At 38.3% G+C, this 26,962-nt stretch overlaps 1 protein-coding gene across 1 annotated transcript in view; it reads right to left on the bottom strand.

The window, feature by feature from the left end:
- Positions 1-26,962, bottom strand: part of LOC118149687 (uncharacterized) — a 325,586-nt gene that overhangs the window by 288,453 nt on the left and 10,171 nt on the right. Inside the window, exon 2 of the mRNA XM_078357606.1 lies at positions 7,018-7,101. Within this exon, the coding sequence (XP_078213732.1) occupies positions 7,018-7,043 (26 nt within the window). The 5' untranslated portion in view covers positions 7,044-7,101. The remainder of the gene's footprint in view (positions 1-7,017; positions 7,102-26,962) is intronic.

Genomic DNA, 26,962 nt, shown 5'->3' with positions numbered 1-26,962 from the left:
GGGTCTGTCACAATATTTCTTGTAAAATAAAGCACAAGTTTCTGTATTTGGCCCCAACTTCAACCAAGAAAGAGGCACAACACCTAGTGGATCTATTTGGATTTTGGAGGCAATACATTCCTCATTTGGGTGTGTTACTCCAGCCTACTTATCGAGTGGGGTCCAGAACAGGAGAAGGCTCTGCATCAGGTCCTGGCTGCTGTGCAAGCTGCTCTGCCACTCAGGCCATTTGACCCAGCAGATCCAATGGTGCTTGAGGTGTCATTGGCAGATGGGAATGCTGTTTGGAGCCTTTCGCAGGCTCCCATAGGTGAATCACAGCAGAGGTCTCTAGGATTTTGAGAGCAAGACCTTGCCATCTCCCGCAGATAACTCAGAATGTCTCCTTTTGAGACAGCTCTTAGCCTGTGACTGGGCTTTGCTGGAAACTGAACGTTTGACTATGGGTCATGAAGTCACCACGCGACCTGAACTGCCTATCATGAACTGGGCGCTTTCTGACCCATCTAGCCATAAAGTGGGTCATGCACAGCAGCATTTCATCAACAAATGGAAGTGGCATATACATGACTGGGCTTGAGCAGGTCCTGAAAGCAAAGTAAGTTACATGAGGAAGTGGCTCAAATGCCTATGGTCTCCACTCTTGCCACCCTGCCTTCTCCCCCTTAGCCTGCACTGATGGCCTCGTAGGGAGTTCCCTCTGATCAGTTGACAAAGGAAGAGAGGACTAAAGCCTGGTTCACAGATGGTTCTGCATGATATGCAGGCACAACCCGAAAGTGGACAGCTGCGGCACTACAGCCCCTTTCAAGGACATCCCTCAAGGACAGTGGTGAAGGGAAATCTTCTCAGTGGGCAGAACTCTGAGCAGTGCACCTGGTTGTGCACTTTGCATAGAAGGAGAAATGGCCAGATGTGTGATTATATACTGATTCAGGGGCTGCAGCCAATGGTTTAACTGGATGGTCAGGGACTTGGAAGAAGTATGATTAAAAAGTTGATGACAAAGAAATTTGGGGAAGAGATATGTAGATAGACCTCTCTGAGTGGTCAAAAACTGTGAAGATATTTGTATCCCATGTGACTGTTCACCAACGGCTGCACTCAGTGGAGGAGGAGATTAATAATCAAGTGGATAGAATGACCCTTTCTGTGGATACCACTCAGTCTCTTTCCCCAGCCACCCCTGTCATCACCCAATGGGTCCATGAACAAAGTGGCCACGGTGACAGGGATGGAGGGTTACACATGGACTCAGCAACATGGACTTCCACTCACCATGGCTGACCTGGCTACAACTACTGCTGAGTGCCCAATTTGCCAGCAGCAGAAACCAATACTGAGCCCTCAATATGGCACCATTCCTTGGGGTGATCAGTCATACTGGAACTCTTCCATCATGGAAAGGGCAAAGGTTGTCCTCACAGGAATAGACCCTTACTCCGGATATGGGTTTGCCTATCTTGCATGAAATGCTTCTGCCAACAGTACCACTGTGGACTCACAGAATGCCTTATCCACTGTCAAGCTATTCTATGCAGCATTGCCTCTAACCCAGGCACTCACTTTATGGCTAAAGAATTGCAGCAATGGGTTCATGCTCATGGAATTCACTGGTCTGACCATGTTCCCCATCATCCTGAAGCAGATGGATTGACAGACAGGTGGAATCGCCTTTTGAAGTCACAATTACAATGCCAACTAGGCACTTTGCAGGGCTGGGGCAAAGTTCTCCAGAAGGCCATGGATGCTATCAACCAGTGTCCAAAATATGGTATTGTTTCTCCCATAGCCAGGCTTCACCGGTCCAGGAGTCAAGGGGTGAAAGTGAAGTGGCACCACTCACCATCATCCGTAGTGAACCACTAGCAAAATTTTTGCTTCCTGTTCCCATGACATTACGTTCTGCTGGCCTAGAGGTCTTAGCTCCAGAGGGAGGAACGCTGCAACCAGGAGACACAACAACGATTTCACTAAACTGGAAATTAAGATTGCCACCTGGGCACTTTGGGCTCCTCCGACCTTTAAGTCAATAGGCTAGGAAGGGAGATGCAGTGTTGCCTGCGGTGATGGACGCAGACTACCAAGATGAAATCAGGTGGCTGCTACATAATGGAGGTTAAGAGACAGTATGCAGGGAATACAGGAGATAAATTAGGGCCTCTCTTAGTATTATCAAGCCCTGTGACTTACGTCTATGGGAAACTACAACAGCCCAATCCAGGAAGGACTACAAATGACCCAGAACCTTCAGGAATGAAGGTTTGGGTTACTCTACCAGGAAAAAAAACCATGACCTGCTGAGGTGCTTGCTGAAGACAAAGGGCATACAGAATGGATAGTAGAAGGTAGTCATCAATACCAGCTACGACCGCATGACCAGCTGCAAAAAACAAGGACTGTAACTGTCATTATTATTTCTTCTTCTCCTTCTACTTCTTTTTTTTTTTTTTTTTTTTTTTTTGAGAGAGTCTTGCTCTGTTACCCAGGTTGTACTCAGCTCATTGAAACCTCCGTCTACCAGGTTCAAACGTTTCTCCTGCCTCAGCATCCCAAATAGTTGGGATAACAGGCATGCACCACTGTGCCCTGCTAATTTTCATATTTTTAGTAGAGATGAGGTTTCATCATGTTGGCCAGGCTGGTCTTGAACTCCTGACCTCAGGTGATCCGCCCTCCTCGGCCTCCCAAAGTGTTGGGATTATAGGTGTGAACCACCATGCCCAGCTACCTCCTTTTAATAAAAACATGTTTGTGCATGTATACACTTGTACTAAGAAAATATCTTGATTTTATTTCCTTTTCCTTTATCATGTGACATAGAATTTATTGACTTCATATCAAGATTTAAGTATTGTTAACTTTATGTAATAGTACTTGATTGGAAATTGGTCTATTTCCTACTGTATGAAAGATAGCTGTATTATGTTAGTTGTAATTATGACCTTGTTATTGTCTTTATTTGAAGATTATGTATGTTCTCAGGATACGCGTATGGATTCAGGTTGATAAGGGGTGGACGTGTGATGGTTAATACTGAGTGTCAACTTGATTGGACTGAGGGTTACAAAGTATTAATCCTGGGTGTGTCTGTGTAGGTGTTACCAAAAGAGATAAACTGAGTCTGTGGGTTGGGGAAGGCAGATCCACCCTTAACCTCATGGGTACAATCTAATCAGCTTCCAGCAAATATAAAGCAGGCAGACAAACATGAAAAGATGATATGGAGCTAGCCTCCCAGTCTACATCTTTCTCCCATGCTGGATGCTTCCTCCCCTATAACATCAGACTCCAGGTTCTTCAGTTTGGGGCCTTGGACTGGCCCTCCATGCTCCTCAGTCTGCAGACAGCCTATTGTGGAGCCTTGTAATCATGTAAATTAAGTAAGTCTGAAAAAATATATATATATCTCCATCCCCTATTAGTTCTGTCTCTCTAAGAGAGCCCTGACTAATACAATGTCTGTAGAAGGCAACCTTTCAACTATCCATCACAATTTTTACTTATGTTTTCTATAATCCTACAGTATTTCTAAAACATGCACACATACTCCATCTCTCTCCATCCATCTCAAGAACATACATTCCTTCAAGGTAATCTATATAAAGAGAAGTAGAAGAAACATCTGATTAATGTTGGCAAACATTTTATAAATTAGGATAAGTCACTTTTGCTGGTTCAAATAATTTTGGGCAAAGGTGATGAAATATATAAAGTTATGCTGAAGGAAACGGTCCTTCTCCAGCCCTATTTTTTGCTACAGTATAAATAGCAATAACAAAAAAAATCAAAAAAATTAGCCAAGTGTGGTTGTGTACACCTATAGTCCCAGCTACTTGGGAGGCTGAGGTGGGAAATCACTTGAACCCAGGAGGTTTAAGCAGCAGTGAGCTGTGATTTCACCACTCCAACCTGGGTGGCAGAGTTAAACTGTTTAAAAAAAAAAAAAAAATATATATATATATATATATATATATATGGTGACATTTGGAGAAACACAGGAACCAACTTGAAGAAATTTCTACTGGCTGAATTTGGGACAATATAAGCATTGAAAAAGTGTGAAATCTATGAGTTCATACTGATACTTTTTTTTTAACTGGAGAGGAAGAGAAGCTTTTCTTTATAGCAGAACACCAGTCAATTAATAAGGAAGGACTATTTGAGTAAGAAAATCATGATTTGGTAAATAGTATAATAAAAGCAGATTTAGTGAAGAATCATCTATATATATTACAATGCATAGGTGAAAATTTTATGAGGAACAACATATTTTCATCATCTCAAATTGTTCTTGTAAATTGTAAGAGAGGAAAAAGTTCTTATAAATTAAAAAATTTACAAGATTCTTGTAAATTGCCAGAGAGAAAAATTCTTGTAAATCACAAGAGAGAAAAAGTAACTTCACAATGGAGAAATCTACCAGATGGCACATAAATCAAATGATCCAAGTTAACATAAACATGCAAAAAAAAAAAGACATCAAATCCCTCCTAATATGATACACTTAAAAAGATACCAAATCACTTTTGTGGTATCCTCACCAAAAATTCATAACCTAAATATAACCATGCAGAAAAAAATCAGACAAACCCAAAATGAGTGATATTTTTCAAAATATCTAGTCTGCAGTACTTAAAAAATAATTAAAGTCATGAAAGACAAACAAGGATGATCCCAGATTAAATGAAAATAAGAGATGTGAAAATGAATGCAACGTGAGATACTGGACTAGAATCTGATCCAGAAAAAAATTTATTTATTTCCCTAGGGGCGAAGAAACACAACGGAAAATAGATGTAATATGAATCAGATTTGTAGATTTCATAATAGTATTATATCATGTTAATTTCCCCTGTGGTTATGTACCAGAATATTCTCAGGAAATACAAACGAAGGTATTTTGGGGGAAAGAAGCATTATGTCTGCAACTTACTCTCAAATGGTTCAGAAAACATAACACTTATATATAATTAAACATATGATACCATATATAGAGACAGACCATGGAGATGATAAAAAACAAATACGGTAAATTTTGGTACCTGGTGAAGAGTGTACAGAAATTCTTTGTAATATTCTTGCAGATTTTCTCTGAGAATAAGATTATTTCAAAGTGAAATTTATTGATAAATTGTACTAAGAAGACCCACAATAAACTTAGACATTATAAACAGAGAAGCAAACAGGGTAGCTGAAATATAAGGTAACGGCCACAAACACGTAGTCTAACTAGATATTATTTAAATTTCCATTAGACATAAAAAATTATAATTTTTAGCATGATAATGATTTTTTTAAAAAAACAGCCTTTATAGAGATACACAGTGAAATACTTATGGATATATACAGATGAAATAATGTCTGACACTGACTTTAAAATAATTTAGTGAAGGGGAATGGGTGTGAAATTATGGATGAAATAATATAGCTCATGCATTGATAATTGTTGAGGCTAGGTGATGGGTAGCAAGGTTAGTTAACCTATTCTTTCTTCTTTTGTGTAAAGTCTACAATAAAAAGTTTTTAAAGTCAATGCTATACAAAAAATGCAATAGATAAATCTTTGTGTCCTACTCCTGCCCTTTCCACCATATTTCCTGTCAACTCCTTATAGGTGACCATTTTATTAGTTGCCTATTTTGTTTTTTTAAGTTTCTTTACAAAAATACAAGGAAATATAAATATATATTCTTAATTTTCCACTCTTCCTACAAAAAGTAACAAACAATATACACTGCTCTATACATTGTTTCCCTTCCCCTGACCAGCTTCATATATTCTGTATATCTCTCCATACCAGTATACATGGCTCTATTTTGTGTGTGTGTTGGGGGGGTGGGGGGGATGAATGTGTGTTTTTACATATGTTCCATGGTTTATTTATTTCCAATCCTGTATTCATCCAACAATGCTATAATAAATAACTGTATATATTTCTGTCATTTTGTACTAGTGCAGGTTTACCTACAGCAGAGGTCCCCAACCTTTTTGACACCAGGGACCGGTTTTGTGGAAGACAATTTTTCCATGGACAGGGGCAGTGGTTTCATGTTGAAACTGTTCCACCTCAGATCATCAGGCATTAGATTCTCATAAGTAATACACAACCTAGATTCCTTGTGTTCAGAGTTCACAATAGTGTTTGTTCTCCTACGAGAATCTACTGTCACTGCTGATTTGATAGGAGGCAGAGCTCAGGCAGTAATGCTCACTTATCTGCTACTCACCTCCTGCTACTGGTTCCTAACAGGCCACAGATGGATACTGATCCATGGCCCAGGGGTAGAAGACCCCTGACCTACAGGGTGGATTACCACAGAGGAAGTCCTAGGTCAAGGATATTTTTGGTAGATTTTACCAGATTTGTGTTCCTTCCACTGCTAATATATGAGAGGCTCCACAGGCTTGCCAAAGGATGTATTATCAAACTTTTGGGTTTCTGTCCATCTGACAGGTGAGAAATTATGCCTTGGTATTTTTTCACTTGCATTTTTTTCTTGTCATGGGCAATATAACTGCCATTTCTGCCACCTCTCATGTCAGAGGATAAGAAATCTCTATTGCTTATAAGCCTCCACCTATGCCTTTTAATCAGCTTTTTTCCTAACGCATGTAAGAAATTATTTCTTCAAGTATTCCCTATTCCTTCAGTATCTTTCATATCTTTAATATTCTCCTCAGTTTTTTCTTTCCTGTTAAGGTTAAATATTTTCCTTATTATTATTTTTTTTTGCTAGATACTACATTCAAACAATATGGTATAAAGAACAGAATATTAAAAGTCTCCTTCATATGTTGAACCTGAATACCATCCATCCCCAGAGTGAAACACTATTCTCAGTTTATATATTCCTTCCCTCACATTCTGTACATACTAGAGGCACACATGTATTACATTTCATAGATATATTCAAAAGTAAAACACACTGCTTAGTTGAGGTAATGCTAGCTGCTGTAATAACTAAACCCTAAAATCTTATGGTTTAACACAATGAACATTTATTTTGCACTCACATGGTAGTCCAATGTTCAGATGGCATATTTCCATGTGTACTTCAGGCACCCAACTTCTGCCATGGCCTAGGACTTCAGTCTTCACTTTAGCAGCAAATGGAGAGAAAAAAGAGAGACTTTAAGACATAATTGCTTCTTAATCACCCTGCCCAGAAGTCCTGTCAGATTACTTTGCACACATTCCCCAAGAAGTAGCACTCATTTTAAACGCAGGAGAAGGTGGGAAATTTAGTCCCTGAATTGGTACTTATTCAACTTTACTCTATGAAAGGGTAAGATAAATCTGTGGAGAAAAGATAGCTGTCTCTTAACCACAGATTCTTCATGCTGTTTTATTCCATATTCTGTGTGTTTGCTTAATTTAACTTAGAGATATTTCCAATAGTTGGAAACATTCAATAGATAATTCCAATACTGGGCTGACCCATTGTAAAACTTTTTTTTTTTAAAAGAAAAGGTGAAATTTGATGTCAATTTATCACTTCTATTCAACACAGTATTAAAAGTCTTAGCCAAACCAATTAGGCAAGAGAAAAATAGAAAGGACATGTAAATTGAAAAGAAGTCAAATTATTCTTGTTAGCAGATGATGTGACCTTATATTTAGAAAAACTTAAGGATTCCACCAAAAAAGTATTAGAACTGATAAACAAATTCAGTAAAGTTGCAAAGTACAAAATCAACATGCAAAAATCAGTAGCATTTCTATACACTAAAAATGACCAATCCAAAAAAAAAAAAAGCAATCCCATTTACAATGGCTACAAAAACTAAAATAATACCTAGGAATAAATTTAACCAAAACAGTGGAAGATCTCTACCAGGAAAACTATAAAATGCCTATGAAAGATAGTGAAGGGGACACAAAAAATAAAAAGATATCCCAAGCTCATGGATTGGAACAAATAATATTGTTAAAATGTCTATACTAACCAAAGTGATCTGCATATTCAATGCAATCTCTATCGAAATACAAAATACCAATGTCATTCTTCATAGAAATATAAAAACACCCCTAAAATTTGTATGCAACCACAAAAAGCCTGGAAGAGCTAAAGCAATCCTGAGCAAAAGAACAAAGCAAAAGCATCATATATACTACAGAGCTATAGTAACCAAAACAGCATGGCACTGGCATAAGAAAAGACACACAGAGCAATGGTATAGAATACAGAAACTAGAAATAAATTCACACAGTTAAAACCAACTCATTTTTGACAAAGGCATCAAGAATACACACTGAGGGAAGGAGAGTATCTTTAATAAATGGTGCTAAGAAAATGGATATCAGTATGCATAGGAATGAAACTAGATTCCCCATCTTTCACCATATACAAAAATCAGTTCAAAAGAGATTAAAGACTTAAATGTAAGTCCTGAAACTATGACACTATTAATAGAAAACATTGGGGAAATGCTACAAGATATTGGGATGGGCAATTTTTGGGGGAATAAGACCTCAAAAGCACAGGAAGCATGGGCTAGAGATTCCAAAGGCAGCAAGGAAATATGGGTGGCCAAAGCAAAACTAGATAAATGAGATTACATCAAGCTTCTGCACAGCAAAGAAAACAATCAACAAAGTATTTACCCAACAAGAAAATATCTACCCAACAAGAGATTAATAACTAGAACACATAAGTAACTCAACTCAATAGCAAAAAAAAGCAAATAATCCAATTTGAAAATGGGCAAAAGATCTGAATAGACATTTATCAAATGAAGATATACAAATGACCAAGAGGCATATGAGAAAATGTTCAACATCACTAATCATTAGGGAAACACAAATCAATACCACAATGAGATACCATCTTACTCTAATAAAAAACAAAAACAAAAAACAGGGTTAGCAAGGATGCAGAGAAAGGGGAATGCTAATACACTGTTGGCAAATCAGCATAAAGATTCCTTACAAAACTATAAATAGGATTACCACATGACCCAGCAATCCCACTACTGGGTATATATCTAAAAGAAAGGAAATTGGCTGGGTGTGGTGGCTCAAGCCGGTAATCTCAGTACTTTGGGAGGCCGAGGCGGGTGGATCACGAGGTCTAGAGTTCAAGACCAGCTTGGCCAAGATGCTGAAATCCTGTCTCTACTAAAAATATAAAAATTAGCTGGGCATGGTGTCAGGCGCCTGTAATCCCAGCTACTTGGGAGGCTGAGGCAGGGAATTGCTTGAACCTGGAAGGCAGAGGTTGCAGTGAGCCAAAGATTGCATCATTGCACTCCAGCCTGGATGATAGAGACTCTGTCTCAAAAAAAAAAGGTGTGGCAGGGGAGAAAATCTGTACATTGAAGTGCCTACACTCTCATGTTTACTGCAGCACTATTCACAATAGCCAAGATATGAAATAAACCTTAGTGTCTATCAGTGGATGAACTGTTCAAGCAATTGTGATACATATACAACAAAATATTATTTGGCCATAAAAATAATAAAATTCTATTATTTGCTGTAGCATGGAACTGGAGGTTCCATAAGTTCCTGAAACAAGCCAGAACAGAAAGACAAATATTACATGTTCTTACTTATTTGAAAAAGGTTTCATTGGCATTAAGAAATAGAATGGTAATTACCAGAGGCTGGGAAGGAAAGTGGGGAGGAGGGACAAAGAAATGTTGGTTAAGGAATACATAAATACAGTTAGGAATACACAAATATAGAACAAATTCTAGTATTCAATAGCAGAGTGGGAAAATTATAATTAATAATTTATTATATATTCCAATATAGTTATAAGAATTGAAATGTTTCCAACACAAAGAAAAATGTTTGAGTTGATGGATATCCCAATTACCCTGATTTGATCATTACACACTGTATACAGGTATCAAAATATTACATATGCCTCAAAAATATATACAACTATTATGTATCCATTCTTAAAGTATTTACATCCTTAAAAAAGTTTTTTTAACAGCTATATAATACAGGCATTTTTGCCTGACCTAAGGAGTCACAGCTTTCATCTAAGCAACATGATTGCAGGAGTCTTGATATTTCTGGTAGGTCAGTTCTGAAGCACCTCATTGTCTGCAAAACAAGGCTGCTGAGAGAAGTACTATTGAACTACCCTGAAGAAAGGAGCTGGCAGACTTGGAGATGAAGCCATCTCCTATTCCTCTTGGCCTTGCAGATGCATCTTGCAGCTCATAGTACCAGATTTCATCCTCTCTTGACACACATGGAAGTGGACTTTATCCCCATTCTTTCCTCATAAAATTGTCCTCTTCCTTTTGCATGTAGTGAAGGGCTTAGCAAAGTTGGAGGCTTTCTCTTAAACTACTCTGCCCATGTTGAAAGCAGGTTGCAAGGGCAGAACTTTGAAACAAAACAAAAGAAATACAGTAAATCTTTGACCCTCTCAACCAATGACCAATGGGAGTCAGTGTGAAACTCTCCTTATCCTTGAGTAGAGTAACTTTTAAGCATCTGTTTTCCAGTATTTCAAAGAACTTCAGCACAAGGGTCCCTAATTTAATACTACATTCTTTATTGACAACTATTTACCTGTTTTTTTGTTTCCACTCCTCTGTCAGTGTTTCTTGGGATCACCTCCCAAATAAATGAATTGCACTCAAATCCTTGTCTCAGAGTCTGCTCTGGAGAACCAAAACTAAGGCTCCCCTCTTCCGAGCTTCCCCACTTCCACCCCTTCACCAGACAGGGCTGGCTGGAGATCCTTACTTAAGCTGTCGTCATTTTTAAAGGGCTAAGTAGTATAGTTCAAAAAGCACTTAAAATCTCTTATTTGGTGCAAAACATTTAAATGTTGTAAAAGGTCAAATATTAGAATCACCATGATTTCTGTGTTATGATGTCAAGACTTCTCTACTTATGATTATACTTACAATTATATCAGAATTTATTTAAATATCCTCTCCTGAAGCACATTTACCTTGCTTTTCCACTCCTTTGGAATTTACAGACAATGTTGCCAGGACTCCTGCTGCACATGGAATCTTTCACATGTGGGTATGTCTATACTTGGAGTAAATTCCTAAAGGTAGAATTACTGGTCCAGAAAGCACAGGTACAATAATTTTGAGAATTACTTACACATTGCTTTCTTAAGGTTTTACCAATTTTGACTCCCATTTCACAATGTATGAGGTTGCTTTTCCTCCACAGAACTGGCAACACTATCAAAATTTTTACCTTTGCCCATCTGATAGATTAAAAAATGTTCTATCAGTGTAGTCTTAATTCACTTTTCTCTTCTAAAAAAATGATAATCTCATCAAGATTTTAGGAGTTACTAAATTTATTACCCTTTTCATTGCTTGTCTGTTTTTTATTTTATGAAATTGCTGGATTTCTCACTGATTTGTAGAGGCTTCTAATACACTAGGGTATCTTATTTGCAATACAGAATTTTAAATGTTTCCACAGTTTATAGTGGGTCTTTTTCCTCTGCCTATGGTGTTTTTTAACTGTGAATTTTTTACATTTTTCTTTAATCAAATTAATTAATGTTTTCCAGGTGACTTTTGAGGTTTGTGTCCAACTTAGAAAGGAGTTCTTACCTTTGGAACAAAGAAATAATTCTCCCAGGGCCTAATCTAGTATTTCTTTGTTTTTATTTTTTAAGATGAAACTTTTGTTTCATCTGAAATTTTTGTTGTAAGGTGTGAGATAAGAATCAAGCATTCTGTGCATACAGATGTCTAGCCCACTGTCACACTATCACTTACTGTTACATAATACACCTTTTCTAAGCTGATTCAAAACATCACCTTTAACATGTATTAAATTTCCATATGTATTTTAGTCTACTTCGGTATTTTCTATTTAATCAATTCTGCATATTAATTTATTCTTACACACTACTTAAATCAATAAAGCTTTATATTAGTATCTTAGTGGGACAGTCTTTCCTCATCATGTGATTTTGATTTTGATTTTATTTTTTAATTTTTTTTTCTTGTTGCCCAGGCTGGAGTGCAACAGCATCAATGTCCGCCACCTGGGTTCAAGCAATTCTTCTGCCTCAGTCTCCCAAATAGCTGGAATTACAGGCATGAGCCAACATGCTTGGCTAATTCTGTATTTTTAGTAGACACCGGGTTTCTCCATGTTGGTCAGGCTGCCCTTGAACTCTCACCCTTGGCTCATCCACCTCTCTGGGCCCCCCAGAGTGTTGGAATTATAAGCATGTGCCACCGCAACAGATCCTAAATTATGTTACTTTTTCTTTTCTGAGATGGAGTCTCACTCTGTCACCCAGGCTGGAGTGCAGTGGTGTGACCTCAGTTCACTGCAACCTCTGCCTCCTGGGTTCAAGCAATTCCCTGCTTCAACCTCCCGAGTAGCTGAGATTACAGGTGCCTGTCACCACACCAGTCTAGTTTTTGTATTTTAATGGAGCCAGGGTTTCAGAATCTTGGCCAGACTGGTCTTTAACTTCTGACCTCATGATCCACCCGCCTCAGCCTCCCAAAGTGCTGGGATTAAAGGTGTGAGCCATCACGAATGGCCCATTATGTTACTTTTAAACAACTTTTCTGGTTATTTTTTTTTTCATGTAAACAATTGAGTTCCTTGACTAATTCCAAACTTCACCCAGAAAACCATCTCTACATGTGTCCTACTATCCTCTTTAGCCTACACTTTCTGTACATAAGAGTTCTAGTTTCTCCCTTTTCACACTAAAACTTTATCTCTTAAAAGCTTGATTCTGGAAGAAGATCCAAGATAGCTGATTAGAAGCAGCTCAAGATCGCAGCTCCCAGTGAAAGCGCAAAGGATGAGTGGATGCCGCATTTCCAGACAGATTTTTATTGCCTACAGACCAGGAGATTCCCAGGCAGAGGAGCCCCATGGGTTGCCAGTGTGACTGTTTTGCAGCGCCCCGGAACAGCGGTTCTCCATACAAAATACACTGGTCTGGGTGCCCTTTTAGCTGGTGATTGGAGCTCCAGGAAGGCAGAGTCGCCCATACACCTGATTAAAAACGAAACTGAAACAGGGAGCCAGGCCAGGAGATTCCCGGGCAAAAAAGCACCACGAATCTCAGCGATACTGTTTCAGCCAGCGCAGTGGGTCATCGCATGGGAAATCACACAGATCCCAGCGCCTTTTCAACAGGTGACTGGAACACCTGGGAGAATCAATCATTCAACTAAAAAAAAAAGGCTCTTAGGCAGGAAGCCAAGTGATCCAGCTCGGCTGGTCCCACGCCACAAAAAAAAAAAAAAAAAAAAAAAAAAAAAAAAAAAACCAGCAATTCAAAATGCTCTGGGTTGAGAGTTTCACAGCAAGTACAGCTAAACCAAGGATGGTCAAGCTCTCTGGGGGAGGGGTGTCCACCATTATCGAGGCACTCCACCACTACGGAGGTACTCCGCCATTGCTGAGGCAGCCTGCCATTGCTGAGGCCCACCATTACAGAGAGAGTCCGCTATTACATAGGTGGGCCACCATTGCTGAGGCAGTTCTAACCACACCCATATAAACAGGACTGCGAGGAAGTTCACACAGCAGCTGGGAAGAGCCCACAGCAGCTAAGCAAAGCCTCTGCAGGCAGACAGTGACTAGGCTGCCTCCTTGCTGGGCAGGGCAGCCCTGAAAAAAAGGCAGCAGCACAACGGAAACACATAAATAAAGCCCTAACTCCCTGGGACAGAACACCTGGGGAAAAAAAGGGGTTTATGAGTTCTGCTGCAGCAGACTTAAACGTACCTGCCCAACAGCTCTGAATGAACAACGGAGCTCACAGTTCAGCACTTGAGATCCTATAAAGAACAGACTGTCTCCTCAAGCAGCTCCCTGACCCCCGTATATCCAAAGAGTCACCTCATACAGGAGAGATCTGACTAACATTTGGTGGGTATCCTTCTGGGACAAAGACAGCAGAAGAAGAAACTGGTAGCAACCCTTACTGTTCTGCAGCTGCTGCAGGTAATCCCCAAGCAAGCAGGGCCCAGAGTGGACCTCAGCAGTCCTACAGCAGAGGGGCCAGACTGTTAGTAGGAAAACTAAAAAACAGAAATAACTTCATCATCAAAAAACTGGACATCCACTCAGAGACCCAATCTGAAAGCCAGCAACTACAAAGACGACAGGTGGAGAAATCCACAAAGATGGGAAGAAACCAGCACAAAAAGGATGAAAACACCCAAAACCAGAACACCTCTCCTCCTACAAGGGATCGCAACTCCTCACCAGCAAGGGAGCAAGGCTGGATGGAGAATGAGTATGATGAAATGACAGAATCAGGCTTCAGAAGGTGGGTAATGAGAAACTTCTGTGAGCTAAAAGAACATGTTCTAACCCAATGCAAAGAAACTAAGAACGATAAAAAAAGATTTGATGAAATGCTAATGAGAATGGACAACCTAGAGAGTAATATAAGTGAACTGAGGGAGCTGAAAAACACAAGAGAACTTCGCAAAGCACGCATAAATTTCAACAGCCGAATTGACCAAGCACAACAAAGGATATCAGAGGTCGAAGATCAACTCAATAAAATAAAACAAGAAGGCAAGATTAGAGAAAAAAGTGTAAAAAGGAATGAACAAAGTCTCCAAGAAATATGGGACTATGTGAAAAGACCTAATCTACGTTTGATAGGTGTACCTGAATGTGACGAAGAGAATGAATCCAAGCTGAAAAATACTCTTCAGGATATTATCCAGGAAAATTTCCCCAACCTAGTAAGACAGGCCAATATTCAAGTGCAGGAAATACAGAGAACACCATAAAGATATTCCTCAAGAAGAGCAACCCAAGGCACATAATCGTCAGATTGACCAGGGTTGAAATGAAGGAGAAAATGCTAAGGGCAGCCAGAGAGAAAGGTCGGGTTACCCACAAAGGGAAGCCCATCAGACTCACAGCAGATCTCTCAGCAGAAACCCTACAAGCTAGAAGAGAGTGGGGGCCAATATTCAACATTCTTAAAGAAAAGAACTTTCAACCCAGAATATCAATCCAGCCAAACTAAGCTTCATAAGTGAAGGAAAAATAAAATCCTTTGCGAACAAGCAAGTACTCATCACCACCAGTCCTGCTTTACAAGGGCTCCCGAAAGAGGCACTACGCATAGAAAGGAACAACCAGTACCAGCGACTCCAAAAACACACCAAATTGTAAAGAGCATCAACAAAATGAAGAATCTGCATCAACTAATGGGCAAAACAGACAGCTAGCATCAAAATGGCAGTATCAAATTCACACATAACAATATTAACCTAATTGTAAATGGGCTAAAATGCACCAATCAAAAGACATAGATTGGAAAATTGGATAAAAAGCCAAAACCCATCTGTGTGCTGTATCCAGGAAACCCATCTCACATGCAAGGATACACAAAGCCTCAAAATAAAGGGATGGAGGAAGATTTACCAAGCAAATGGCGAGCAAAGAAAAGCAGGAGTTGCAATTCTCGTCTCTGACAAAATAGACTTTAAAGCAACAAAGATCAAAAGAGACAAAGAAGGTCATTACATAATGGTAAAAGGATCGATACAACAAGAAGAGCTAATGATCCTAAATATATATGCGCCCAAACAGGAGCACCCAGATACATAAGGCAAGTTCTTAATTACTTATAAAGAGACTTAGACTCCCACACAATAATAGTGGGAGACTTTAACACCCCATTGTCAATATTAGACAGATCAACCAGACAGAAAATTAACAAAGATATCCAGGACTTGAACTCAGACCTGGAACAAGCAAACCTGATAGACATTTACAGAACTCTCCACCCATAATCCGCAGAATGTTCATTCTTCTCAACACCACGATACCTACTCTAAGATTGACCACATAATTCGAAGTAAATCACTCCTCAGCAAATGCAAAGCAACTGAAATCATAACAGTCTCTAAGACCACAGTGCAATCAAGTTAGAACTCAGGATTCAGAAACTAACTCAGAACCACACAGCTGTGAAAACTGACCAACTGGCTCTTGAATGTTGAGTGGATCAACAATGAAATGAAGGCAAAAATAAAGATGTTCTTTGAAACCAACGAAAACGAAGACACAGCATACCAGAATCTCTGGGACACATTTAAAGCAGTCTCTAGAAGAAAATATATAGCAATAAGTGCCCACATGAGAAGCAGGGAGAGATCTAAAACTGACACGCTATTGTCAAAATTGAAAGAGCTAGAGAAGCAAAATTAAAAAAAAAACTCAAAACCTAGCAGAAGACTAGAAATAACTAAGATCAGAGCAGAACTGAAGGAGATAGAGAACACCCTTCAAAAAATCAATAAATCCAGGAGCTGCTTTTTTGAAAAGATCAACAAAATAGACAGACAACTACCCAGATTAATAAAAAAGAAAAGAGAGAATAACCAAATAGACGTAATAAAAAACAATAAAGGCAGTGGCTCAAGCCTGTAATCCCAGCACTTTGGGAGATCAAGACCATCCTGGTCAACAAGGTGATACGCCGTCTCTATTAAAAATACAAAAATTAGTTGGGCATGGTGGGACGTGCCTGTAATCCCAGCCACTCAGGAGGCTGAGGCAGGAGAATTGCCTGAACCCAGGAGGCAGAGGTTGCGGTGAGTTGAGATCGTGCCATTGCACTCCAGCCTGCGTAACAAGAGCGAAACTCCGTCTCAAAAAAAAAAAGAAAAGAAAAAGAAAACGATAAAGGGGATATCACCACAGATTCCACAGAAATTCAAACCATCATCAGAGATTATTACAAACAACTCTATGTACATAAACTAGTAAACCTGAAATAAATGGATAAATTCCTGGACATTTGCCTCCTCCCAAGCCTAAACCAGGAAGAAGTCAAAACCCTGAATAGACCAATAACAAGGTCTAAAGTCCAGGCAGCAATTAAGAACCTACCACCCCAAAAAAGCCCGGGTCCAGATGGGTTCACAGCTGAATTCCACCAGACATACAAAGAGGAACTGGTACCATTCCTTCTGAAACTATTCCAAATAATCCAAAAAGAGGGAATCCTTTCCAAAACATTTTATGAGACCAATATCATCCTGATACCAAAACCCAGCAGAAACTCAACAGGAAAAGAAAACTTCAGGCCAATATCCATGATGAATATAGATGCAAAAATCTTCAATAAAATACTGGCAAGACGATTGCAACAGCACATCAAAAAGCTTATCCACCATGATCAAGTAGGATTCATCCAGGGAATGCAAGGCTGGTTCAACATATGCAAATCTATAAACATAATTCATCACATAACCAGAACCAAAGACAAAAACCACAGGATTATCTCAATTGATGCAGAGAAGGTCTTTGACAAAATTCAACAGTCTTTTATGCTAAAAACCCTCAATAAACTAGGAATTGACGGAAGATATCTCAAAATAATAAAAGCTATTTAAGACAAAACAACAGCCAATATCATACTGAGTGGGTAAAAACTGGAAGCATTCCCTTTGAAATCTGGCACTAGACAGGATGCCCTCTCTCACCACTCCTATTCAATATAGTACTGGAAGTTCTAGCCAGAGAAATCAGGCAAGAAAAAGAAAACAAGGGTATTCAAATAGGAAAGGAGGAAGTGAAATTATCTCTATTTGCAGATGGCATGATTGTATATCTAGAAGACCCCATCATCTCAGCCCAAAATCTCCTGAAACTGATAAGCAACTTCAGCAAAGTCTCAGGATACAAACTCTGTGTGCAAAAATCACAAGCATTCCTATAAACCAATAACAAACTTAAAGAGAACCAAATCAAGAATGAACTGCCATTCACAATTGCTACAAAGAGAATAAAATACCTAGGAATACAATAAACAAGGAACATAAAGGACCTCTTCAAGGAGAACTACAAAGCACTGCTCAACAAAATAAGAGAAAACACAAACAGAGGGAGAAACATTCCTTGTTCATGGTTAGGAAGAATCAATATCGTGAAAATGGCCATACTGCACAAAGTAATTTACAGATTCAATGCTATCCCCATCAAGCTACCAATGACCTTCTTCACAGAACTGGAAAAATACACCTTAAACTTCATATGGAACTAAAAGACAGCCTGCATACCCAAGTCAATTCTAAGCAAAAAGAACAAAGCGGGAGGCATTACACTCCCGGAATTCAAACTATACTACAAGGCTACAGTAATCAAAACAACATCGTACTGGTACCAAAACAGAGATATAGACCAATGGAACAGAACAGAGGGCTTGGAGGCAACACGACATATCTAAAGCCATATGATCTTTGACAAACCTGACAAAAACAAGCAATGGGGAAAGGATTCCCTGTTTAATAAATGGTGTTGGGAAAACTGGCTAGCCATGTGCAGAAAGCAGAAACTGGACCCATTCCTGGCACCTTACACTAAAATTAACTCCAGATGGATTAAAGACTTAAACATAAGACCAAACACCATAAAAACCCTAGAAGAAAATCTAGGCAAAACCATTCAGGACATAGGAGTAGGAAAGGATTTCATGACCAAAACACCAAAAGCATTGGCAACAAAAGCCAAAACAGACAAATGGGACCTAATTAAACTCCACAGCTTCTGCACAGCAAAAGAAAGTCATTAGAGTGAATGGATAACCAACAGAATGAGAAAAAATTTTTGCAGTTTACCCATCTGACAAACGGCTGATATCCAGAATTCACAAAGAACTAAAACAGATTTGCAAGAAAAAAAGAAACAAGCCCATTCAAAAGTAGGCAAAGGATATGAACAGACACTTTACAAAAGAAGACATACATGAGGCCGACAAACATATGAAAAAAATGCTCATCAACACTGGTCATTAGAGAAATGCAAATCAAAACTACATTGAGATACCATCTCATGCCAGTTAGAATGGCGATCATTAAAAAATCTGCAGACAACAGATGCTGGAGAGGATGTGGAGAAATGGGAACACTTTTACACTGTTGGTGGGAGTGTAAATTAATTCAACCATTGTGGAAGACAGTGTGGCGATTCCTCAAGGACCTAGAAATAGAAATTCCATTTGACCCAGCAATCCCATTACTGGGTATATATCCAAAGGATTATAAATTGTTCTACTATAAGGACATATGCACACGATTGTTCATTGTAGCACAGTTTACAATAGCAAAGACCTGGAATCAACCCAAATGCCCATCGATGATAGACTGGACTGGGAAAATATGGCACATATACACCATGGCATATTATGCTGCCATGAAAAACGATGAGTTCGTGTCCTTTGTAGGGACATGGATGAACCTGGAGACCATCATTCTCAGCAAACTGACACAAGAACAGAAAATCAAACACTGCATGTTCTCACTCATAAGCCGGTATTCAACAATGAGAACTCATGGACACAGGGAGGGGAACACTACACATTGGGGTCTATTGGGCGGAAATAGGGGAGGGACAGTGGGGCGGGTGGGGAACTGGGGAGAGATAGCATGGGGAGAAATGCCAGATACAGGTGAAGGGGAAGAAGGCAGCAAATCACACTGCCACGTGTGTACCTATGCAACAATCTTGCATGTTCTTCACATGTACCCCAAAACCTAAAATGCAATTAAGAAAAGCTTGATTCCATCAATTGAAACAAAAAAGCAGTCATGAATTTTTTTCTTCTTTTTTTTTTTCCAAGACAAAGTCTCACTCTGTTTCCCAGACTGGAGTACAGTGGTCTGATTTTCGCTCACTGTATCCTTTGCCTCCCAGGTTTAAGTGATTCTCATGCCTCAGCCTCCCAAGTAGCTGGGACTACAGGTGTGTGCCACCACACCTGACTAATTTTTGTGTTTCTGTAGAGATGGGGTTTTGCCGTGTTGGCCAGGCTGGTCTTTAACTCCTGGCCTCAAGTGATCTGCCCGCCTCAGCCTGCCAAAATGCTGGGATTATAGGGGTGAGCCACTGTGCCTGGCCAATCAATAATTTCTTAATTGCTAAATGCAGTAGCCTTTCTCGGAACTCCTTGGCTTCTCTGAAGTTCCAGACCCTGTTAACTCCTTGCCTCTCTTGAAATTCTCTTCTTTCTTCGCTTTTATGTCTGCTTCATTTAGATACTTCACATCCCTTTTCTCTAGCTCCTCCCACTCAGAGAAAGTCACTCAGAAACATCCTGTGTCCAAATATCTGTCTTTGGTACGCGTGTGTGTGTGTATGAAGTATCTATCTGTATTTCTAAGTACAGCTTATGGTAGGTATAAATAGAAATAAATACTGGGGCTGGGCATGGTGGCTCAGCCTGCAAACCCAGCACTTTGGGAGGCCGAGGTGGGTGGATCATAGGTCAAGAGATCGAGACCATCCTGGTCAACATGGTGAAACTCCGTCTCTACTAAAAATAGAAAAATTAGCTGGGCATGGTGTTGCGCACCTATATAGTCCCTGCTATTCGGGATGCTGAGGCAGGAGAACTGCTTGAACTGGGAGGCGGAGGTTGCAGTGAGCCGATTGAGCCATTGCACTCCAGCCTGGGCAACAAGAGCAAAAGTCCATCTCAAAAATAAATAAATAATAAATAAATACTGAATGAATGCATGAACATCAGTTCTAAGTTCCCAAATTCCTGCTAAAAGTATCTCCAGGATTCCCCTTAGTCATCAGCACATTAACATATAAAATGCCTGTATAGTACAGGAAATAGTTCCACTGAATCCTAGACTGCTCAAATCATATCTAGAATGTGAGTCAATCTAAGCAAGGGAAACAGAGTGGCAAATGATACAAAACTCAGAGTATAAGAGGAAATGAAGTAACTTAGGATGTTGAATCATCAGAATATATAATTAAGAAAAGACCTAGTAATCTCAAATATGTAGAGTACTTTCTGGTAGGGGGCAATATTGGGTGGAAGGAGCAGGTTATGAGGTTATGATACTGTTTAGTTACTTCACAGAACAGACCCCTTACTGATGGTGAAGTTACAGGGAAACAAAGTTGAAGAAAAATTTCTTTACACTTAGAATTGTACCAATAATGAAATAATAGGCAGATTCTTAAAGTAGTGGGTTCCCTCTTACTAATGTCTCTGAACTTCAATGTTCTCATCTGTAAAGACGGATAAATGTTTTAGTACAAATATGTGTGTAAGGTAGGTACACAGTTTTATGCACCTACCTTATGTTCCTGTGACATTATCATAATTTCAGGCTGTTAATGGCCCAACCTGACCTGTGGCAACATCCTGTGAATAAATCTTGTGGCTTCTGATCTATTCTATCCATTCTAAACATTTTGTCAGATCAAACTTCCTAACATAAAATTTCCCTTATCAATAGTTAATGAAAACAGGGCATGGTGGCTTACATTTGTAATCCCAGCACTTTGGGAGGCTCAGGCAGGAGGATTGCTTGAGCCCAGGAATTCAATACCAGCCCAGGCAACATGAAGACAGTGAGACTTTGTCTTAAAAAAAAAGTTAATAAGTAACTTTCACTGTTGACAAAAAACAAAACAACAACAAAATCCTCTATAATTCTGTGGTAAGTTCCTAGTTTTGTTTTCACCATGCTGTCCCTTAAATCCTTTTCATTTAAATGCCTTTTACTTTTGTTATGTATATATTGCACCTGATATTGCTAAATGATCCCCTCTCCTTGTAGCATATTTATTCTTTAAGGTTTAGCTCAAAGAATTACCGAAGGAAGCCATCTCAGCCCATTCTGAACATAGGTGATGCTAACTAAATCACTATCTTAGAATTCTCATCCTTGTTTAGTAGTCATGTATTGTATACAATACAGCAAACAGAAGTTTCTACAATGATGGAACTGTTCTCTATCTGCGCTGTCCAATATAATAGCCACTAACCACAAGTGACTACTGAGCATCTAAAATGTGACTAGTGCCTATATATTAGAAAGTATGGTCTTGGAGGGCAATACATTAGTTTTCTGATGCATAGAATATTTACTGAGAAATAATTACAGACATACCAAGAAATAATTAGGCCCCGTTTAAACAATTTATACCTATTATTTCACTATCCTTTTCTATTATCATTCTGTTTCTCAGATAAGTAAACTGAGTCCAAGAAAGCTTAAATAACTTGCATCAAGTCCTAATTCTTGGGAATTAATAACAATGATGCCAAACCACAGATTACTATAGTAAGAATATTAGAAAATATGACAAGGAACTTAGTAAATCATTAAACAGTATCCTTAAGATAGTTATTTTGCCTTGTTTTGCTGTCTCTTACAACGTTTAGCACATTACTTTGTACATAGTAACTACAACTTATTCAACTGATAATTTTATATGACTTATAAGTAGTCTTCTACACTTCTACATAACGTTTTCTAAAAATCAGAGTATAAACTGAATGTACAAAAACAAAGTCATAAAAATAAAATGTGTTATAGCCACATGATGGAATATTATTCAGCTATAAAAAGGAATGAATATTGATTCATGCTACAACATGGATGAAACTAAAAAAAATTATGTTAAGTTAAAGCCAGTCAGTCACAAAAGACCACACATTATAAATCTACTTATGTAAAATGTCCAGAATAGACAAATTCATACAGACAGAAAGTAGATTAGCGGTTGTCTAGGATTAGGATGCTGGGGTAAAACAGAGAGTGATCACTAGAGTGTATTCCTGGGGTCATGAAAATGTTCTAAAATTAACTGTGGTGATGGTTGCAAAGCTACATAAAATAATTTAAAAATTGAATTGTATATTTTAAATGGGTGAATTGTAAGTCTGTGAATTAAATCTCAATAATATTGTGTTTAAAAGGGGGGAATCAAAGTTTTATGTTTATAAAAGGTTCTATTCCTAAGAGCTAAATATAAATTATGCATTACCTAGGATACACCTTTACTTTTAGATATAATATCTGACAAAAATATTTCTAATACAGTTAAAGGTAAGGTGAAATAAAATTGTGATTTTCAAAATTATTTTCTCAGAGATGGACAAAAGAAATCTTTTTTGGAAACCAACAAAACAAAAATAATCTGGAGCTGTCTTGGTTGAAGCAGCGTGCGGGATTTCAACGCCTCCCACTCAGACCCCTGTCCCTCCCCTTCAATATTGGCATCTAAAGAATCTCTACAGCTTTTCGAGGAAATCAAGTTGGAAGCTAAGTAAGAAGCAACACAAAAAACTGAATAACTACAAAGAAGTAAATAGTAAAAATGCTGCAAGATGAATTGTTAGTTAGCTGGTGGGCTACCATGTAATCGTATCTCAGAATTGTCTTGTGTCAGTAAATATACAAACATTTGAATCTGAATTCTATGAAGTTTGAATTCTGCTTCTGTAATTAGATTGAGGCTTTTTATTCTGAGACAGAGTCTCACTCTGGTGCCCAGGCTGGAGTGCAGTGGAACAAACTTGGCTCACTGAAATCTCCATCTCCTAGGTTCAAACAATTCTCTTGCCTCAGCCTCCCCAGTAGCTGTAGCTGGATTACAGGTGTGCACCACCACGCCCAGCTAAACTTTTGTTTGTATTTTCAGTAGAGACAGGTTTCACCATGTTTGCCAGGCGAGTCTCCAACTCCTGGCCTCAAATCACTCACCTGCGTTAGCTTCCCGATGTGCTGGAATTACAGGCATGAGCCTCTGTGCCAGGCCTACGTGTTTTGTTTTGTTTTTAAAGAGAATTGTTCTAAAGTCAAGATCGACCTCTATGTTTTTTTTTTTTCTTATCTGCTTGGATTAGGAATTTTTGTATTTTTGTTTGCACAAACAAAAAATATGTAAACATCCCCAAATAAAAAAAATAGGTGCCCTAGTTCTATGATATTGGAAGTGCTGCTTTCCTGGCTCAATACTACTTATTTGGCTGAAAAGAAAAAAAGGGCAGTTTCCAACTCACTTGTACTTACATAACCACAGACCCCTTGACTTGTATGGCTTATTGACACCCAAAATTTATATTCTGTTATTATATGTGATATATTACACTATGCCACATATAATTATCCCAAAATCAGCTGATCATTTATTTCTCTCAAACATATTTTTAATATATTTAAGGGTAAAGTAGAATAAAACTGTGGTTTTCAAAATTATTTTTTCAGAGCAGACAAAAGAAATCTTTTTTAGAAATCCAAAAAAGCAAAACCTTCCCACCTTCCCTATTTTAACTTGACTTTCAATCCCCAGGCTGATACCTCTTTAAACTCAAATTAATAAAAGCAGGTCATGGTAACCTCTCTTTATACTCCTATCTGATAATCAAGGCATAATCTTTTCCCCTTGGACATGAATTTTAGATCTCCTCCTCTCTGGTAGCTCTTTCCACAGCTACCAACTTTTCTTGAGTCAACTCTGTTTCTCACACGTTATCTACATACTGCTATTAGAACAGTCCTCAAGTACTCTATTATGTTATTTCTCCACTCAAAAATTTACAATTGTTCTCTATAGTTCAAATTCTTCTCGGTCTCTGTGTGATCATTAACTTTGTGTCACTTGACTGGAACACAGGTTGCCCAGATATTTAGTCAAACATTATTCTGTTTTTGTGAAGGTGTTTTTGGATGAGATTAACATTTAAATTGGTAGACTAGACAAAGCAGATAATGTAGGATAGGCCCCATCCAATCCTTTCAAGGCCAGAATAGAACAAAAGGCTGCTTCCTTCCTGGATAATATGTGAAAATTATCCTGCATGATGGCCCTCAAACCATACCATTTGCTATTCCTGGTTTTACAGCAGCTTCCAGCCTTTGCACTTGAAAGGGGATACCAGATCTACAGATTTTGGACAGCAAGTGTCCATAATCACATGATAAATATCTCCTATTTATCATAGTTCTGTTTTTCTGAAGCTCACTGACTAATACACTGTTTATCCCAACTCTGTAGTATCATTTCATAAGATCTTTTTTCTTTTTTTTGACAGTGTCTTGCTCTGTCACCCAGGATGGTGTGCAATGATGCAAACACAGCTCACTGTACCCTCAGCTTCCTGGGCCAAAGTGATCCTCCTGCCTCAGCCTCCTGAGTAGCAGGAACCACAAGTATGTGCTACCATGCCTGACTAATTTTTTAACTGTTTGTAGAGACAAAGTCTCACCATGTTGCCCAGGCTACCAGGTCATTTCTTATTAGACCTCAAAATGTTTTCTAGCATAATGAAATCAATTTATTTGCCACCTTCTACCCAATTTGTACAATTTCATTGAAATGCTTTTGTTAAAAAACTGATACGCATCTGTACCACCTACATTTGCCTCTCAGGTATTTCTCTCCAGCTAGGATGTTAAGTACTTTGAAAACAGGAGCCTCTATTTTCTTTACTTCTTTCTACAGAAATAACAGGAACTAACAATGTCAAATATAGCTTAAATACTATTAAATATATATACACACACATACTTTATAACTATGTGTTTAAATATATATATATATAATGTTTGTATATTTATATACATAAATGTAAATAGATATACCTCTTGCTTACAGTCTGTTTCAATGTTAATTTTTGTTTAGCTGGTTTTGGTTTTGCTTAAAAGAATAACATTTTGGGTTAAAATTTGTTAGCCATTCTGAAGTATTCTGCCTCCAGATTCATTTTGCTCAGTTAGGACACAGAACAAAGTTATAGACAAACTTTAGCCTAGATAATTTAAAAGTACAATTGACAGAATGTTCTAATGTTGGGATGAAGTGCATACTTTACTGTGTATTTTTCAAACTCAGTTATATTGCTTTGCTAAAAGTAAATAATACCACCAGGATACCATCTGGTAGAAATCTCTCTGTGGATTAACTCAGAAAAGGAAGTGAATAAATTTTTATATATTGCATAGTTGTGGTTGCAAAACTGCAGTAAATATGTTTTCAATGCACTGGTGTAAGTGAGACTTCAGAGTTCAGCTACCTCATCTGATTCGATCCAAAAGGCTTGGAATATTTAAGACCATATCTCAACAACAGGGAAAAGGAGGGGTGTTTTCTTTTCTAGCATTCCTATGACTCGGAAGAAAAAAAATAATCTAGGAAATTGAAGTCCATGAACTGGAAAATATGAATTTGGTCTTTTAGAAAGCATTAATTTAAAAAATAATGGACAGTTACTTAATGATAGAGCATAACATGTCAGAGAAGTCTGAGATCATGTAAGACAGTTGGATATGATTTGACAATGTCATTGTGTGCAGCCCAGCCAATGCAAAATGGTCAAATCAGTTTTTACGTCTTTTTCTTTTCTTTTAAATAATGTGTTATCCAAGTCCTGATCTAGTCCAATGACTAGAGCAATAGAAATTCTCCCCACCTCTCTAGGGATTCCATTCCAGAGACTAATAGATTTCACTGTCAGAAAACATTTCCCGGATTCAGTCTTAAATTTCCGTTACTTAATTTCATCTCACTACTTGACTATAAACTCTCTTATCCTACCTTTAAAAATGTCTTGACTTCCATAATGTTTACATCTTACAAATATTTGTAAAATGTTACCATAACTATAGTCAGAGATGAGCAAACAATATACATTGTTTTATTTTAATTTTTTTTTAAGGATTAAAGTCTGAAGGCCATTATACATTTATTTTCTGAGTTTCTAAACACTACTCAGTTTGCTTGTTTGAGGCATGTACATGCCCCAAACTTGTATTCTCTTTGCGATCTCAGCAGTATCATTTAAATAACTTTTATCTTTCAGCCACATGATGTAAAGCTTTTGCATATACAGACTAAAATCTCATTGACTGATTTTACCGCCACATTGCATTACAAGACCATATATAATTTGCTACCACTATCATCTCAAAGTCTCTTGGTAATACTGCTTTCCAAGTACTGTATATCCTGCCAACTGAATGGCTGTGTTTCTGATTATTTTTCCCCAGATGTATTAGCTACATTTTTCCAGGTTGAATCACATTTCATTTCCTGCCCATATTTCTAACCACTTTAGGTCCCTTTATCTGCCCTCACTGGTTTTGTCAACACCACCCAATTTAGCATCAGCTGTAAATTTAATTAACATGATGTGTATCCTCTTTTATAAATCACTAATGAAGTTTCTCTACAATGATTTATTTTTTAAAACTCTAA

The sequence above is a fragment of the Callithrix jacchus genome, chromosome 20 (assembly GCF_049354715.1).
Source record: "Callithrix jacchus isolate 240 chromosome 20, calJac240_pri, whole genome shotgun sequence".
Lineage (NCBI taxonomy): Eukaryota > Metazoa > Chordata > Mammalia > Primates > Cebidae > Callithrix > Callithrix jacchus.
This window is presented reverse-complemented; position numbering and strand designations above follow the sequence as displayed.